The sequence below is a fragment of the Peromyscus leucopus genome, chromosome 1, assembly GCF_004664715.2.
Source record: "Peromyscus leucopus breed LL Stock chromosome 1, UCI_PerLeu_2.1, whole genome shotgun sequence".
Lineage (NCBI taxonomy): Eukaryota > Metazoa > Chordata > Mammalia > Rodentia > Cricetidae > Peromyscus > Peromyscus leucopus.
Window position 1 is genome coordinate 189172001 of NC_051063.1, and position 17037 is coordinate 189189037.

Genomic DNA, 17037 nt, shown 5'->3' on the forward strand with positions numbered 1-17037 from the left:
TGATTTTTTTTTCCTTTTGTCAGGTGTTAGCATCTTTTGTATTTCCTCCTTGCAACGTTCCAGGTGCTTTCTGAAGAATCTCTTTCTCCTGTGCAGTCTCACAAGGTCTGTCAGTCCTGCTCACCTGTGGATCAGAACAAAGAGCCCTGGATGGAGAAGAGAGAGGAGACAGTAGCAAAGGACCCAGGTGTGTTAGAGGGTCTGAGGAGGGGTGAAGACATGGGGAAGGGTTCAAGTGACAGTAGAAAGAGGACATGAAGTTGTTTTTGCCACATTCTGTTTAATTCTAAATGATTCTAGAGAAGTCCACTGAGAATAATCAAAAGATTGTCCTATTGTAGCACCAGTCCACACAATGACCAGCATGATCAGGTAGAATGATGGTAGTATTAAATGACATCTTCTCTCTCATTGTGACTCTAAAGTGCTTGAGTAGTAGCAAGGAAAGACACCATCCAAATGTCTGTTAAATATCAAGAAAGCTATTGGATATGAGATACATGTAATGTCAGTGTAATAAAGTGCTATGTATATTCTGATGCCATGGTCATGAAAATGTGTAGTAACATTATCATGACATTCACAATGAGTCCTTAAGTTTGATATATGCTTTAGCATATGTATGTATCTGTATGCACATATGTGTATTTACGTGTATATATGGCAGTAGACCCATGTCACACATTCTTACCTATGCATAGAACTACAAAGTTGATTGCCAGAGAGGAAATCTATAACATCCCAGAGCTGAGAAGTGTCACCATAGTCATATATATTACTAATTCGGAACCTGAGAACTGCCTGGAAGAATACCAAGACACAGCTCTATTCATGTTCAAGAAGATAGGTGATAGGATTTTGAAGGATCTGGCATAATCAGTGATTAATTCCAAGGCATACCCTGAAATGGTTTGGTTCACTTTATTCCTAAGAACAGTCTCTTCTCTCTGGCAGCCATCAGGTAGTTTCTGCCATGCGTCCTGTCTTGACGGTGTCTAACACAATGGTTCTCAACCTGTGAGTCAAGACCCCTTGGGGGGTGGGTCCAACCACATTTTATAAGGGAGTCACTTAGTACTAATGGAAAACATTTCTGATAATCTCATAAAGCGAGGCACCTCCCCTCTATCCATCTCCAGGCAGGTCTGCTCACATGCAGACATATCTACATATGAATACGCAGAACTGCTTTAAAGGCTCACAACTTTAGGAAAGTTGAGAAACACTTAAAACATTTAGCACAGACATTCCATTTATAGATGTATAGCCTGAATTGAAATGATCTACCTATCAGTGCATTCACGTGGATTTCAAGGGATCAGTATTCTCACACAAGTATGCATGCAACTTAGAAAACAGGTCCACATTTAAAGGAGGAGTGAATTGGTAAGATATATTTTACCTAAGTGAAGCATGTAAAACCTTCTTAGATGATAAGAATGACTGTAACTAGATCTGATCGACAAGTTTATTATCAATTTGAGAAAAAACTTGGCAGATCGATGTGTATGTTCTTCAAGATAGTATGACACACATGATAAATACATGTACTGTACCTACCAGGTAGAATGAAAAAAAATGTGACCAAATGGTCAGATGTTGTATTTTAGTGTGAGAGCTAAAGAAACTTCCATTTTAGGCATCCATCATGGTACCCACTAGCCATTTGTCTCTGACTCCAGTCTGGAAGATAAGTTCCCAGGAACCCTGACTCAGTGACCCCTACTCACCCTTAAAATGTACAGACATGACTATCTGCATGTTATGATATGACTATCTGCTTTTTTTTTTTAAATTCTGTAATGCAAAGCAGATACCCAGAGTTTCTTTTGAGTTGCCTTAACCATAAAGTTGGCAGAACAGAACAGTTTCTGCTCTCTTCCATAGACATTGAAGGTCTTCTTGTGGTTTCCCTCTGCATAAACCTTCCTGTTGCTGTTTATTTGTACCCTATGTGAAGATGTGTTGCTTTGGTTTAATAAAAAGCTGAACAGCCAGTAGCTAGGCAGGACAAGATAAGTGGGATTTCTAGGTAGAGAGAGAAACTGTGGGAGGAATCTGAGTATAATTACTTTTCAGTTTTCTTTCTAAGTGCCTTAAGATTTTCTATTTAGAAGTGAATTCATGATTACTTAGTGTTATTGCTAGATCTTTTGGAAACAACTGGAATGCCTTAAATTACTAAATCATTTTTCAAGTTGTCATTATTAACAAATAGAAAAAGTAGTAATTTTGTGTGTTAGTTTTCTATTTTTAACTAACATGTGAAGCACTTAGCAAGTCTAAGATTTTCCTGTGGTGACTCTGAAGTGTTATGCATGATAATATCATCATTAAAAAGGACTTTGGTGCCTTTCCTACCAGTTACTTCATAATTCTTTTTTTCTTATTCAGTTTTTTTGAGGCTCACTCTTATGCCTCTAGATTCACTAAGACTGGAGAGCGCATCTTGTCTTACTCTCCTTTTGGTTTTCTTGCTAATGCTATTCATTTCCCCCTGCACTCTTCTGGGGGCCTCAGTATAACATACCTTCCCTTTACTGTGTTCAGCTATGTTCCATTTTTTCCTGTTTCCTTTAGGAGTTTATCATAAAATCTCCTGAAGTTTGTCTTTTGACATAATCTTGTATTTATATGGTCTTTTTTCATGATTTTAATGTACAAGTCTTATAAATAAAAAAAAAAAATAAAAAGAAAAAAAGTCAAGCTCAGAGTAAATCTCCCCTTCTCTGTGTTCCGTTCTCGAAAAGAGCTATTTCCCTGTGTAAGTCGTTTCATAGTCATTCTGCTCCTCATGGTTTCAACACTGACTGTCGTCACTGTCTGTATTACAGCAGTCTAAAGATATGTTCATGTGGCTGTATCTGAAAACAGAGATCTATGGATTAAAGCATGTGCACCAACGCCACGCTCTGTCTATGGTCTATAGCTCTGATCCCCAGCAACTTATTTATAACATACAAAAAATCAATTTAGTACAATTAAATACCAAAATGATTGTTAATATTTTTGTGAGTAAAATTGGGCGTAGTAATTTTCTTCCTTCTAATTAGAAATGGTGGTTTGCTGGTTGTGTGTGTTGGAAAATAATCTGGTACTCCCTAGTTCTCCCATTCATCTATTCTTTTGTAAAATGCCTTATTTCCTGGGTTGTCATGGCTAATTTCTCTCTGATTTTTCTTTGTAAGTTTTGCCTCTAATTATGATCTATGGTGCAACATGCGTGGATGACCTTTGTTATTTTATAACCTTCGTATGTCCTTCCTTCTCCATGAAATTTAAGAGCTCTTGTTACTGGGTGCAATGATAAGGTTCATAGTGATTTTCTTTCACCACTCTAAATATATCCTTCCATGCTATCCTGTCTGGAGGAATGTTGACAAAATTTCTGGTATCATTTTGTTATGGGGTCTTTTTATGTGGCTTGGCATTGAACATAACAGTGTTGTATTATTTTTAGATTTGCATTTTAACAAGTTGATATGAAATTTCAACAAGAATTCCAGTCTTTGTTTCTGCAAGAGAAACTCAGAGAAGAGCAACAAGAACAATGAATGCTTCTGTGGCTAAAGCTCCCCAGGTCAGTGTCATGTCCACTTTTCTCTGAAAATTGTTTTTATTGATATTTTTTTTTTTTTTTTTTTTTTTTTTTTTATTTATTGAAACCATTTATTTAAATATTATTAAATTTCTATCACTCATTTGCAATGTTAGTGAAAGTGTTTATTTTTTTTTTTTTTTTTTTTTTTTTTTGCCTTATTTATCTGTATTTTTTCTTCTCTTATATTCAAGATTATGTTTTTTAAATCTTTCATTCTTTGAATGGACCTGTGGCCTTTTATATTAGTGAGGAAGGATGGTCTCATGTACCACATAGTTGCATTTCTGGAATGGTTAGTTTTCCAGAAGCAGGCTTATGAACGTGGACATGCCAATACAAGGACTTTTCACTGACATCACTGAGAAATTTATAGAAAAGTAGAATTAGAAGAAACTCATTGTCTTGGACCATAATAGTAAATATTTTAACACCCTGGAGAACACAGATGATAGAAGTTATATGTGGCTTGCTTTTGCCAGAAAGTTGCTGTGTCTGTGAAGAGATGAAGGTTGCAGTATTCTGGTTTCTCTTTTTGTCATATTATGCCATACAGTGATGATGAGTGTGGTGACACATGAAATGTACTTGTCTCATGAGACATTCTGCTCAACGCTCACTGGTTAGCTCTCTTTAGAAAATTCTAATTCTCTCTTTGTCTCATTTCATTTTTCAGAAGGGCCATAAGCACTGCTGTCTCGATCTTTGTATAGCATTATGTGGAATATATTAGTAAGAATTTTCTAGAGAGTACTGACTTGGTGCTGCATATAAGCCATCAATTTTCAAGCATAAACAAATGTCCCTCTTAATTACTTTACTCTCTTCTTTTCTTTTGGAGAGAAAAGGTCTTTGCCAGCCGTTTTTTACTCTCTCTGAAGGTTTGTATTACACAGGGAGAAATTCTGAGGGGTTGTGCTAATGTTTCTATTTCTTTCATCACAATAATATTTAAGTATATGAGATGTCATCAGCATATTTTTATGTACACTGCATGATGCATTATGTCCCTGGATCCCTGAGTTTTAGCACCATACCCTTGGCACTAAAGTCAGACATTGTAGTTAGTTGCTAAGTGTTTAGAGAGAAGTAAATTAGGTTTCTCTGCAGGAACAGCAAGTGCCTTTTACCTCTGAGCCATGCCTTCAGGCTCCCGGTTTACATTTCTTGTGCACACTTGTCACAGTATATAACCATGTGTATTCTAGTTCTTGAAAAATGAAGGCGTAATCATAAGTGATATTTATCTATGCTAAAATCCTATTAGATGAATGAGCTCAATTACTGAAAAAAAAAGTTGGAATTAAGAGGTTTAAATTTCTTTGAGTCAATCCATAAGCAATAATATATTCAAAATTAATAAAGAATTAGAATATTTCTCACTCTAATACATTTCTTTTGATAACAAAAATGTTTTATTTCATATGACTGCATTGTCAAATATGCCATTTATTTACTTATGTATTTCTAATTATTCTTTATTGAAACACCATATGGAATTTATGGAATTGTTATCAATATTGTTTGTGTCAACTTTTAGAAAAATTTAGATAACATTAATGTTGTCTAATTCTACTGTTTGTATTTACTTCATTGTTGTAAATATTTCTCATAAAATATCTTCTAAAATGTATATATTCAATGATTTTATAATCTTTACTCTCAAGAAAATATTGACTTTTAATTCATCCATGAATTCTGCATTATGTATTCTAACTCTTGTTCTAGAAAGGGTGCAGCATTGTACCTAGGCCTCAAGATCTCACCTGGGCATTTTAAATAGAGTCAGGTGAACCAAGCTTCAGACAGGATTGAGCTAGTGCAGATATTTAAGCCAGGTCATCTGCTCTATAATTTGGAAACATACCTTTGCTCATAATAACTTTGCCCTCTGAGATGTAACACAGATTCTGTTTGATATCAACATTTATTTCATAAAGATACTTTCCCGCATCTAGACCTCAAATGTCTATGTTATATTCCCTAAAAGTTTGCTGTTTCCAAGATTATTATGTCATCCTGTTTTCACAGAGATAGGAAATATATAGACTCTGGATTTTTTTTAAAGGTATCTTTTATTAAAATTAAATTGTAATTTTATTTTATATATTTCCATATATTAGCTTGAAAGTATGTGTATGTATTGGGTATGAATCCTGCCTATAAGGTTCAGCAGAGAGCATTGGATATCATGGATCTGAGATTAAATTCTTTTTTTTTTTTGTGCCATGAGTGTACTGGGCACCAAACTACATTTTCAAGACTTTACAACATGACATACTGCAAACTGGAGACAAATTTTTCAAATATAGTGATTGTGGCAAATCTTTCATCTGCTATTTAAGTCTTAGGAAACTTCAGACTATTCATGGAGGACAGAGACCTAATGGATGTAAGCAATGTACTATGTCCTGTATATTGTCTCAGAAAGAGTAGCAATGCAGCACTTCTAGAAAAATCTTGTCTTTTAAAAATTGCCATGCCTTATCTATATCACAAACATGTCTTTAATTCTTTTACCCAAGAAATCATTTGTCAATCAGTGCATGGTCAATAGGTAATTTTCCATTGTAGGGTCTGTTATCATTCAGGGATGTGGCTGTGGACATCTCACAGGAAGAATGGGAATGTCTAGATTGTGCTCAGAAGGCTTTGTACATGGATGTGATGTTGGAGAATTACAACAATCTACTCTTTGTGGGTAAGAATGCTCTTCTTATAGAATTCCTGATTCATTTTTTTTTTATTTACCTACTTTGTGTATATGTAAACTCTGATCCTAGAGAATCCTTGAAATGAGGGAAATTCTGGTTCCCAACATAACTTTTTAATGCTTCATTTACATTTTTCTGTGTCTTCTAAAAGAGTAACCAATACTATATTCTCTGTGATCTCTTCAGTCCTCCTATCTAATATATAAAGAAAATTATTTCAAAGTTCAAAGAATATTGAATATTCAGAGTAAGGAAATATATTTTATTTTAATTTTCCTACTGGATTGAACTCTTCACATATTTCTGATTTTAAACAACTCAGAAAGTTTTAGAGAAAGAGCTGTTCATTATGAGAATGTTTGTGTTTTTTTATTTTTGAGATGTGGTTGCTATGTTTAGTATTTGCACAGAATGATTTTAATATTTGCACAATGGAGGCTGAAGCAAGAGCACATGGTGAGTTCCCTGCCACCTGTCTTAAAAACATAAGAAATAGGGAAACATTCTTCATATATTCCTTCACAGAGCTTCTCTCTCAAAGATCTTTACTGCTCAAACACCTATTTGTCTTACCAGCTATGAGGTACAGTGTGAAGATAAGAATGCGAAGGCTATGCCTGGGACTGACCTAGGTCCTCTACATATGTATGGCAGTTGTTTAGTTGGGTCTGTTTGTGGGAATCCTGGCAGTGGGATCAAGGCCTTTCCCTAACTTTGGCTTGCTATTGGGAAGCTATTCCTCAGAGTGGGTTGTTTTGCCCAGCTTAGTCCTACCTCAACTTAATATGCCATGCATTATGGACACTCATAGGAAGCCTGCCTCTTTCAGAACAGAAAGAGGAGTTGATGAGGGAAAGAGGGGAGGTAGGGAGAGGGACAGGAAGACAGGAAGGAGGGGAAACTGCAGTTGGGATGTCATATAAATGAAAAAAATTAGTAAATGGAACAAAAGAATGAGTAGGCTATAATTGGTCCCTGTGGTTTGATGTACATCAGATTGGAGATTCTTATGAGCATCCACTTAATGATTGTGAAAAAGAAACATCCTCTGTTAAGAGCTCTGTCCCTGAAAGTTACTAGTGTATATGTCATTGTAAACCTAAGAAAACATCAGTTATTGAATCTGATACTCATGCATTACTTGCTATTATCCCTAATTACACTATTTTTCAGAGAACCATTGCATATGTGGTAAATATGAGAAGGTCTTGCATCAAGACACAAAGCATTTCATCCATGATCATGAAAATGTCAAAGAGAAGTCTTATAAATGTAATGAGCTTGGCAAAGTGATTCATGAACTCTGCCAATGTAGACCTTATGACACAAGTGATACTGCAGAAAATTACAAGTACAGCTTTTTTAACCACAGAGATGCCTGTGTTGAAACCTTAAACCTCAACAGACACAAAAGTGGGAATGCTGGAGAAGAACTTTGCAAATATAAAGACTGTTTTAAATTTGTGTTCCATCATTAGCCAAAATCAAAGAACTCATGCAGGAAAGAAAGAACACAAAAATACAGAGTGTGATACATCTTTTGACTCTAATACAGAAATCACATTGAAACAAACAGATAGCAGGAAGAAAGCACATCAATGCAGGAAATGTGGGAAATGCTTCAAGACTCATTCAAGCCTCATTAGGCATCAGAGAGCCCATACTAGAGAAAACTCTTATAAATGTTTAAAATATAGTAAATCTTTTCTGCATTTTTCACAACTGAAAGTACATTACAAAATCCGTTGTAGAGAAAACCCCTACAAATGTACAGAATGTGGTAAGTGCTTTTATCATTTATCAAAGTTTAAAAGACATTACAGGATCCACGTTGGAGAGAAACCTTACAAATGTAGTGAATGTCACAAATCTTTTAATGAAAAAGGCCATCTTAGAACTCACCAGAGAATCCACACAGGAGAGAAGCCTTACAAATGTAGTGAATGTGGCAAATCCTTTACCACAAAAGACAATCTTAGAAGTCATCAGAGAATCCATACAGGAGAGAAACCTTACATATGTAGTGAATGTCACAAATCGTTTATCACAAAAGACCATCTTAGAACTCATCAGAGAATCCACACAGGAGAGAAACCTTTCAAATGTAGCGAATGTGACAAATCCTTTACAAGTCGCTCACATCTTAGAATACATCTGAAAAGACATAGAGGTGAGAAACCTTTCAAATGTAGTGAATGTGACAAATCCTTTACTGAGAAAGCGACACTAAGAACTCATCAGAGAATACATACAGGAGAGAAACCTTACAAATGTAGTGAATGTGAGAAATCCTTTAGTGCAAAAGGGACGTTTAGAATTCATCAGAGAGTGCATACAGGAGAGAAACCTTACAAATGTACTGAATGTGACAAATCTTTTACTAAGAAATGGACGTTTAGAACTCATCAGAGAATCCATACAGGAGAGAAACCTTATAAATGTACCAAATGTGAAAAATCATTTACAGGGCGAGGCAGTCTTAGAACTCATCTGAGAATCCACACAGGAGAGAAACCTTACAAATGTAGTGAATGTGACAAGTCCTTTACCACAAAAGACAATCTTAGAAGTCACCAGAGAATCCACACAGGAGAGAAACCTTTCAAATGTAGTGAATGTGACAAATCCTTTACCTGGGGCCCATCTCTTAGAATACACCAGAGAACACATACAGGAGAGAAACCTTACAAATGTAGTGAATGTGACAAATTCTTTACTACAAAAAGCAGTCTTAGGACTCATCAGAGAATACATACATTAGAGAAACTTTAGAAATGTACCAAACGTGAGAAATCCTTTTCTGTTGGTTTAGCTCTTAGAATATGTTCTAGGATACTTGATCACACTGTGAAACCCAAGTGTTAATAATATCAACCTTGAATTGGGACAGGACCAAGAACTAATTGGCGGAAAATAGCCATAGAGAACACGGAGGGATATGGAAGACAAGAAGGAGTAAGGAGTGACTTGCAGTTTTGTGGTCCTCTGGTTTGAGATGGTTGGAGAGACACTTCCTTTCTGGGTCCCTGGCCAAAAAGGCCATTTAGTTGTTTCTTGGCCTATGAACTAGCAGGTTTTCACCCCACCATCTGACTTCCAAGTTTTCACTGGTAAATAGTACAATAGAGACTTAGTTAAATACTACATATGATGGCTAACGCCACAACCAGTGCCATTGGAACCACCAAGCCACAGTCTGAGCAACAGTGTAATGCAGGGCCATGGGGCCACAGTCAGGTGCATCTGCTAGGCTGACAGAAGAACATGAACACATCAGAGAATACATAGTAAAGAGAAACCTTACAAATGGAGTGAATGTGAAAATTCCTTTACTATTTGCTCATTTCTTAGAATCCATAAGAGAATTCATTTAGGAGAGAAACCATACAAGTGTAATTAGCTTAGTTTGGGATTTATTGTTCTGAAGAGACACCATGACCATGTCAGTTCATTTAGAGGAAAGCATTTAATTGGGGCTGGCTTACAGTTTCAGAATTTAGTCCATTTTCAGTTTTAGTCCATTATTCTCATGATGGAAAACATAATGACTTGCAGACAGACATGGTGCTAGAAAAGGAGCTTAGACATCTATATCTTGATCAGGCAGCAGGATGTGAGCTGTTTAATAGGTGTGGCTTGAATATATAGGAGACCTCAGCACCTGCCTTGATGATCACACACTTTTTCCAACAAGGCCACACCCACACAAATGAGGCTCTACCTCCTAATAGTGCCACTCCCCACGGGCCAAGCATTCAAACTTGGGTCCATGGGGGCCATACCTGTTTAAACCACCATAATAGTCAATATGAGAAACCATTTTATCTACAAAAATCACCCTGAGAAGACATCAAAGTATTTATATGGGAGAGAAAACTTAAAAATGTAATGTATGCGGAAAAGTCTTTACTAGCCTCTCTGGTGTAAGAAAACACCTGAAAATTTGTACCAGAAGGAAAGTTTCCTTGGGAAATAATTTGGCATGTGCTTAAACCAAGCTCTGTTCTTAGTTATACTTGAGACTCCACACTAAAGAATCATTATGAACATAAGAATTTTGTGAAAGCCTTTAAGTTATTTTCAAACCTTAGAAAATACCACGAGTTTATGCAGAGCGAACATGTAGGGCAATTTTCATCAACTTTTTATTTGTTCCAACTCATACTTCATAATGAAGACAAAATGCAGAAACTTCAAGTATATGCTATTGTGTAATAGTTTCCTGGAGACTGGAGTGATACATTTTGAAGGGAATCTGATTAAGGCAGGAAATACACCACTTAAAACAGATTCAAGAAATCTCTGAAACTGACAGAATTCAGCCATCTTAACTCAAATGAAGAAACTCAGAGAAGTCATGCCCCTTGGAGGAGGATTTTAGCCATCAATATAGGATGCTCTTTAGATGTACAAATATAGATGTACAATACAGGATGCCTATAGGTGTACAGTGTGCTCCAGGTATGTATTATTCATAAGCTGGATCACATTGTGGTTTCAACTTTCGTGAGAGCAATGATGTTTCATTCCCTTATGCTCCAGTAACTAACTGCTTCTCCATATTCCTGTAAGCAATCCCAATAAAGCTATTAATTAAAAAAGTTGGACTTGATTCTGTTTTCAGTTTCCAGGTGTGGTGAGTAGGTGCATATGCATGTTGCATCTCCCCAAGAAATGTTTCTCATAAACATGTGCTGACCCATTAATTGTCCTCCAGTTGCTGTAAACAGGAAAGTGATAATATAGTAACAGTTCTCAACCTGTGGGCCATGATTCCTTTGGGAATAAAAGACCCTTTCACAGGATTGCCTAAGATATAGAAAAATATATTTTCAATGATCTTAGGAACGAAGATCCCATGTTCTGCCCACATGCAAATACACCAACATACAAGTGCATGGGACTGTATTAAAGGCGTCCAGCATTAGGAAAGTTGGGACCACTGGAGAAAAGGCTTTTATCTGAGTCTACAAAAATAGGGAAGGTTGTTTGTACAGAATGCTGCAGGGTTGCATTCATAGCAGTACTTTGTTAAGTTATAAAGGGTTCACACATAGAATGTTGGGACTTTGGAAGTCTCAGATAGAAGGCTGCTTTCTTCCGTGCATTCAAGGAGCAGTGGGAGAGAAGTCTGCAAAAGGCTAAATGGAAATATAGCTACTAAACTGTCATTGACAGACATCATCCAAACAGGGTTGTATTCCTGAAAAGCTTTGAACTCATGCTATTATCCCATGATTTAGCCAACTCCAATAACTTTCAGAACAGTGCTACCCAGGGGCCTATATTACAGACATTTGAGGTGTGCTTGTGTCATGCTATACCATATCTTCCCACTCTACAAGCCCCAAGAAATGAATTTCAATTCCTTTTTTAAAGCCTCCCCACAATGCTAATATTATAGAAAACCCAGAATATTCATATGAAACAGAACTCCAAAGGATTTGCTGAGGATTTATCTTCGGCTTAATTTCATGTGTAAGTCCATCTATAGAAATATCATGGAACCATGAGGCTTTAATGAGATAATCTATGGACATGATACAATGTACATATGCTAATTTATATTATAGAAATCCCCAAAAGTGTGCTGTAAAGTCAATTTGACATACTTTGAAGAGATGAAAAAGCATCTAGTTGACTCCAAAGCATTATATTAGAATATTTATACTAAAACCAAGAAGACTCAGAAAGTTTGTTCTTTAGACAACTCAAGAATGTCTCTGTTAACATATCCATATAATTACACATTTTTTTCATATATATCAGTACAAAAAAATTTATATTTAGCCCATGAGAAAGTATTGTTTGAGAATATTTTGGTGGTGTCATTATTGAAGTTTATGGAAACAGGAGCTCATGGTTGGTACAATCTTGAATAAATTCAGACTTTTATTCAAATGATCATAGATAATTTCTATCAGTTACTGCTGCATTAGGGGTGTTGGACCCGAGACTGGACAGTGGAAAGTTAGTTTTCTGGACTGTCCCTTAACAATCTAGAGATTGCAAACAGCTGGACAGACTCTGGTGATGAGTTTCCAAATTCAGGTTTTCAATGGATAGTGATCCCTCTGCTTGAGTACTTTGAAATCCTTATTCTAAATCAGTACAGATTTCCAATATCATGGTAAAATTTTAAACTTGTGCACAATGAAAAGACATCTCCGATTGTATCCCTCACACTTGATTTCATTTTGTAACTATTTATACACATAATTCTTGTCTATGGTGGTAGCAAGCATGTGATGAGGCTGTATAAAATGGGTCCAGATAGTCTGACAGCTGGAACTGTGTAGAAGAACATGGACAGAGAGGGTCATATGCAAATCAGTGGTACAGGGACTATCACTATATCAGAGTGATGATTGCAAATGAAGCAGAGGCCCTTGTGGGATTGGAACATTCAATAGAATTTGTGAAAGAGCATGGTAAGAGCTAGACATTGTTCTTAACTGTTGAGCTCATGTTGCAGAGGATGTGGACCAAGGGGAACACTCCTACACTGTTGGTGGGAATGCAAACTTGTACAGCCACTCTGGTAATCAGTATGGTGGTTTCTCAGAAAATTGGGAATCAATCTTCCTCAAGACCCAGCTGTACCACTCTTGGGCATATACCTAAGGAATGCTCAATCATATCACAAGGACACATGCTGAACCATGTTTGTAGCAGCATTATTTGTAATAGCCAGAACCTGGAAACAACCTAGATACCCCTCAACTGAAGAATGGATAAAGAAAATGTGGCACATACACAATGAAGTACTAAGCAGAGAAAAACAATGACATCATGAGGTTTGTAGGCAAATGGGTGGAACTAGAAAATACCATCCTGAGTGAGGTAACCCAGACTCAGAAGGACAAACATGGTATGTACTCATAAGTGGATACTAGATGTAAAGCAAAGGATAACCAGACTGCAACCCATAGCTCCAGGGAGCTTAGATAGTAAGGAGGACCCTCAGAAGGATGTATGGATTGCTCAGTGAAGGAGAAATAGATGAGGTCTACATGAGCATACAGGGGGTAAGGAGGGGTAATGGAGTGTGAGGGATGGGGGATGAGAACAGGGGAACGGGAGGTTCAAGCTGGAACAGGGACAGAGTGAGAGAGAAAGGGAAGAGATACCATGTAAAGGAACACATCATGGGAATATGGAAAAACAGAGTGCTAAGGAAGTTCCCAGGAATCCACAAGGATGACCCCACCTTAGACTACTGGCAATAGTTGAGATGGTGCTTGAAATGGCCTACACTGGTGATCAGATGGCTGAATACCCTAACTGTCATCATAGAGCCCTCATCCAGTGACTGATGGAAGTAGATGCAGAGATCCACAGCTGGGTGCCAGGCTGAGCTCCAGGAGTCCAATTGATGAGAGTGAGGAGGGATTTGATAAGCAAATGACGTTGAGATCATGATGGGGAAATGTACAGAGATGACCAGCCAAAGTAGTGGAAACTCATGAACTGTGGACCAATAGCTGGGGAGCACCGATGGTACTGGTCTAGGCCCTCTGGATAGGTAAGACAGTTGTTAAGCTTAAACTGTTTAGGGGGCCCCAGAAAGTGGGATCAGAGCCCATCCCTAGTGCATAACCTGGCTTTTTTGGAGCCTATTGCCTGGGTGAGACACTTTGTGTAGCCTTGGTGCAGGGAGGGGGGCTTGGACCTGCCTCAACTGAATGTACCAGTGCCTACTGACTTCCCATGGGAGACCTTGCCTTGGAAGAGGTGGGGATGGGGATCGGTTGGGTGAGAAGGCTGTGGGAGGAGGGAGATATCAGGGGAGTCTGTGGTTGGTATGTAAAATGAAGAGAAAATTTCTTTTTTTTTTTTTTTTTTGAGAAAATTTCTTAATTAAAAAAATGCCAGACATTGCCTTCAGCAGCAGCTTCCACCCTCATTACATCATAGGTCAGCTGGCAGCACAGGCCTCTCAGATCAAAATGGCCCCAGCAGCTGCATGGCCCTTGAATGCCACCATGGCCACAGGTAGTGGCTGAGGGCTCAGACATTCCCCATTTTATGGTCTTTGGTGGTAACACAGACCATAGCCATCAACACAGGCCTGTGGTGTATATCACTCTGTGTAAATAAAATGCTGATTGGCCAGTAGCCAGTCAGGAAGTAGGACAGGCAGAGGAGAGAATTCTGGGAACAGGAAGGCTGAGTCAGGAGACATCAGACTGCCACCCAGGGAGCAGCATGTAAAGGCAACAGGTAAAGCCACGGAACATGTGGTGACATATAGATTAACAGAAATGGGCTGAGTATAAGAGTAAAAGCTGGAGTGTCCTGCCTCAGCCTGGACCCCATCCCTGGGCACCAGCCACTCCGGAGAAGACCTGCCTAACTTGGCCCCAGTTTCTGGCCACCGGGCAGGTTCCCTTCTAGCCCCACCGGGAAGTAACCCCTTCTCCAAGACCCCCAGCAGACCCTGCAATCTCCATGCCCTGCCCCCACAACCATCCACCCGAGACCCCAGCCACTTCTTGAGACTTAGGGACCGGCCTCCAGCTCCCATCCTGCCCAGGTCTTCCCTTCTGGACCAGAGAGAGCTCCCATCCTGCCCCGGAGTTCCCATTTGGACAAGAGAGCTCCCATCTGGACAAGAGAGAGAGAGACTTCCTGAATCTGTCAGGTCTGTCTGAACCAAGTGCACTGATAAGACCAAGAACAAACCGCAAGGAGATGGGCAGATGTCAAGGCAGAAGTACATACCACAAAATGAAGAGCAATACAGCATCACCAGAACCTAGCCCTCCTCCAACATTTAGACCTGAACATCAAAAATTGGAAGAAGCAGAAGAAAAACAGCCTTATGAATAACATCATGAAGAAGGTAGAGGCTTGTGTAGAGGAAAAGACAAAAAAAAAAAAAAAAAAAAAAAAAAAATGGGAAGAATGCTATAAACAACTAGAGGAAAGGTCAAACAAATTAGAAGAAAACAATAAAGTCCTGAAAGAAAACAATAAAATACTGAAAGAAAATCATGAAAAAGCAATGAAACAAATGAAGGAAACAGTCCAAGACCTGAAAGGGGAGATAGAAAAAATGAAGAAGACACAGAGGGAATGCTGGAAATAGAAAATCTGAGTAAACGATCGGGAACTTCAGATGCAAGTATAACCAACAGAATGCAAAAGGTGGAAGAGAGGATCTCTGGCATTGAAGATACGGTAGAAGAAATAGATTCATCAGTCAAAGAGAACAGTAAATCCAACAAAGTCATGACCCAAAATGTCCAAGAAATTTGGGACACCATGAAAAGGCCAAACTTACGAATAAATAGGGATAGAGGAAGGAAATGAATACGAACTCAAAGGCACAGGAAATATATTCAACAAGATCATAGAAGAAAACTTTCCCAACTTAAAGAAGGAAATGCCTATGAAGATAAAAGAAGCCTATAGAACACCAAACAGACTAGACCCCCCCAAAAAGTCCCCTCACCATATAATTATTAAACAACTAAATGTACAGGATAAAGAAAGAATATTAAGAGCAGCTAAGGAAAAAGGCCAAGTGACCTATAAAGGCAAACCCATCAGAATAACACCCAATTTCTCAATGGAAACTTTGAAAGCCAGAAGGACCTGGACAGATGTAATGCAGACACTAAGAGACCATGGATGCCAGTCTAGATTAATATACCCAGCAAAACTTTCAATCATCATAGACGGAGTGATCAAGAAATTTCAAGACAAAGCCAGATTTAAACAATACTTATCCACAAACCCAGCCCTATAGAAAGCACTAGAAGGAAAAATCCAACCTAAGGAAGTCAGATACACCCTCAAAAACACAGGCAATAGATAATGCCACAGCAGTAAACCCCAAAGAAGAGAAGTACATACATACTACCACCAAAAAATAACAGGGATGAACAATCACTGGTCATTAATATCCCTTAATATCAATGGACTTAATTCACCTATAAAAAGACATAGGCATACAGAATGGATACAAAAGCAGGACCCATCTATTCAAAGATAGACACTACCTAAGAATAAAAGGCTGGGAAAAGAATTTCCAATCAAACTGTCTTAAGAAGCAAGTGGGTGTAGCCATCCTGGTATCCAGCAAAATAGATTTCAAACAAAAATCAATCAAAAGAGATCAAGAAGGGTATTACATACTCATCACAGGAAAGATCCACCAAGATGAAGTTTCAATTCTGAACATTTATGCCCCAAACACAAGGGCACACACATATGTAAAAGAAACATTACTAAAGCTTAAACCACATATAAAACCCCACACATTAATAGTGATCTCAACACTATTTGGGAGATCTCAACACCCCACTTTCACCACTGGACAGATCTCCCAAATTGAAACTTTTTTTTTTGAGACAGGGTTTCTCTGTGTAGCTTTGGAGCCTGTCCTGGATCTCGCTCTGTAGACCAGGCTGGCCTCAAACTCACAGAGATCTGCCTGGCTCTGCCTCCAAGTGCAGGGATTAAAAGCGTGTGCCACCATTGCTGTTGCTGCCACTACCCAGCACTAGTTGTGTGTTGTTGTTTTTAAAGATTTATTTATTATGTATACAGTGTTCTGCCTGCAGGCCAGAAGAGGACATCAGATCTCATTATAGACAGTTGTGAGCCACCATGTGGGTGCTGGGAATTGAACTCAGGACCTCTGGAAGAGCAGTCAGTGCTCTTAACCGCTGAGCCATCTCTCCAGTCCCCCAAATTGAAACTTAACAGAGAAATAAA

General features: G+C 38.2%; 3 protein-coding genes across 3 annotated transcripts in view; 2 read left to right on the top strand and 1 right to left on the bottom strand.

Annotated features, from left to right (window-relative positions):
• LOC114683972 (zinc finger protein 420-like) overlaps positions 1-17037 on the bottom strand; it is a 593185-nt gene that overhangs the window by 488560 nt on the left and 87588 nt on the right. The window lies entirely within an intron of this gene.
• Positions 98-10917, top strand: LOC114683978 (gastrula zinc finger protein XlCGF26.1-like). Its single transcript, XM_028858376.2, is given in 5 exon segments — positions 98-187; positions 3461-3580; positions 6173-6299; positions 7486-7765; positions 7767-10917. Coding segments are annotated over 4 exon segments (1755 nt in total). The 5' UTR covers positions 98-187; positions 3461-3550; the 3' UTR covers positions 9085-10917.
• LOC114689339 (gastrula zinc finger protein XlCGF26.1-like) overlaps positions 104-17037 on the top strand; it is a 59389-nt gene continuing 42455 nt past the window's right edge. The window contains exon 1 of the mRNA XM_037202623.1: positions 104-187. The gene's annotated coding sequence lies outside the window, so the exon portion shown is untranslated. The remainder of the gene's footprint in view (positions 188-17037) is intronic.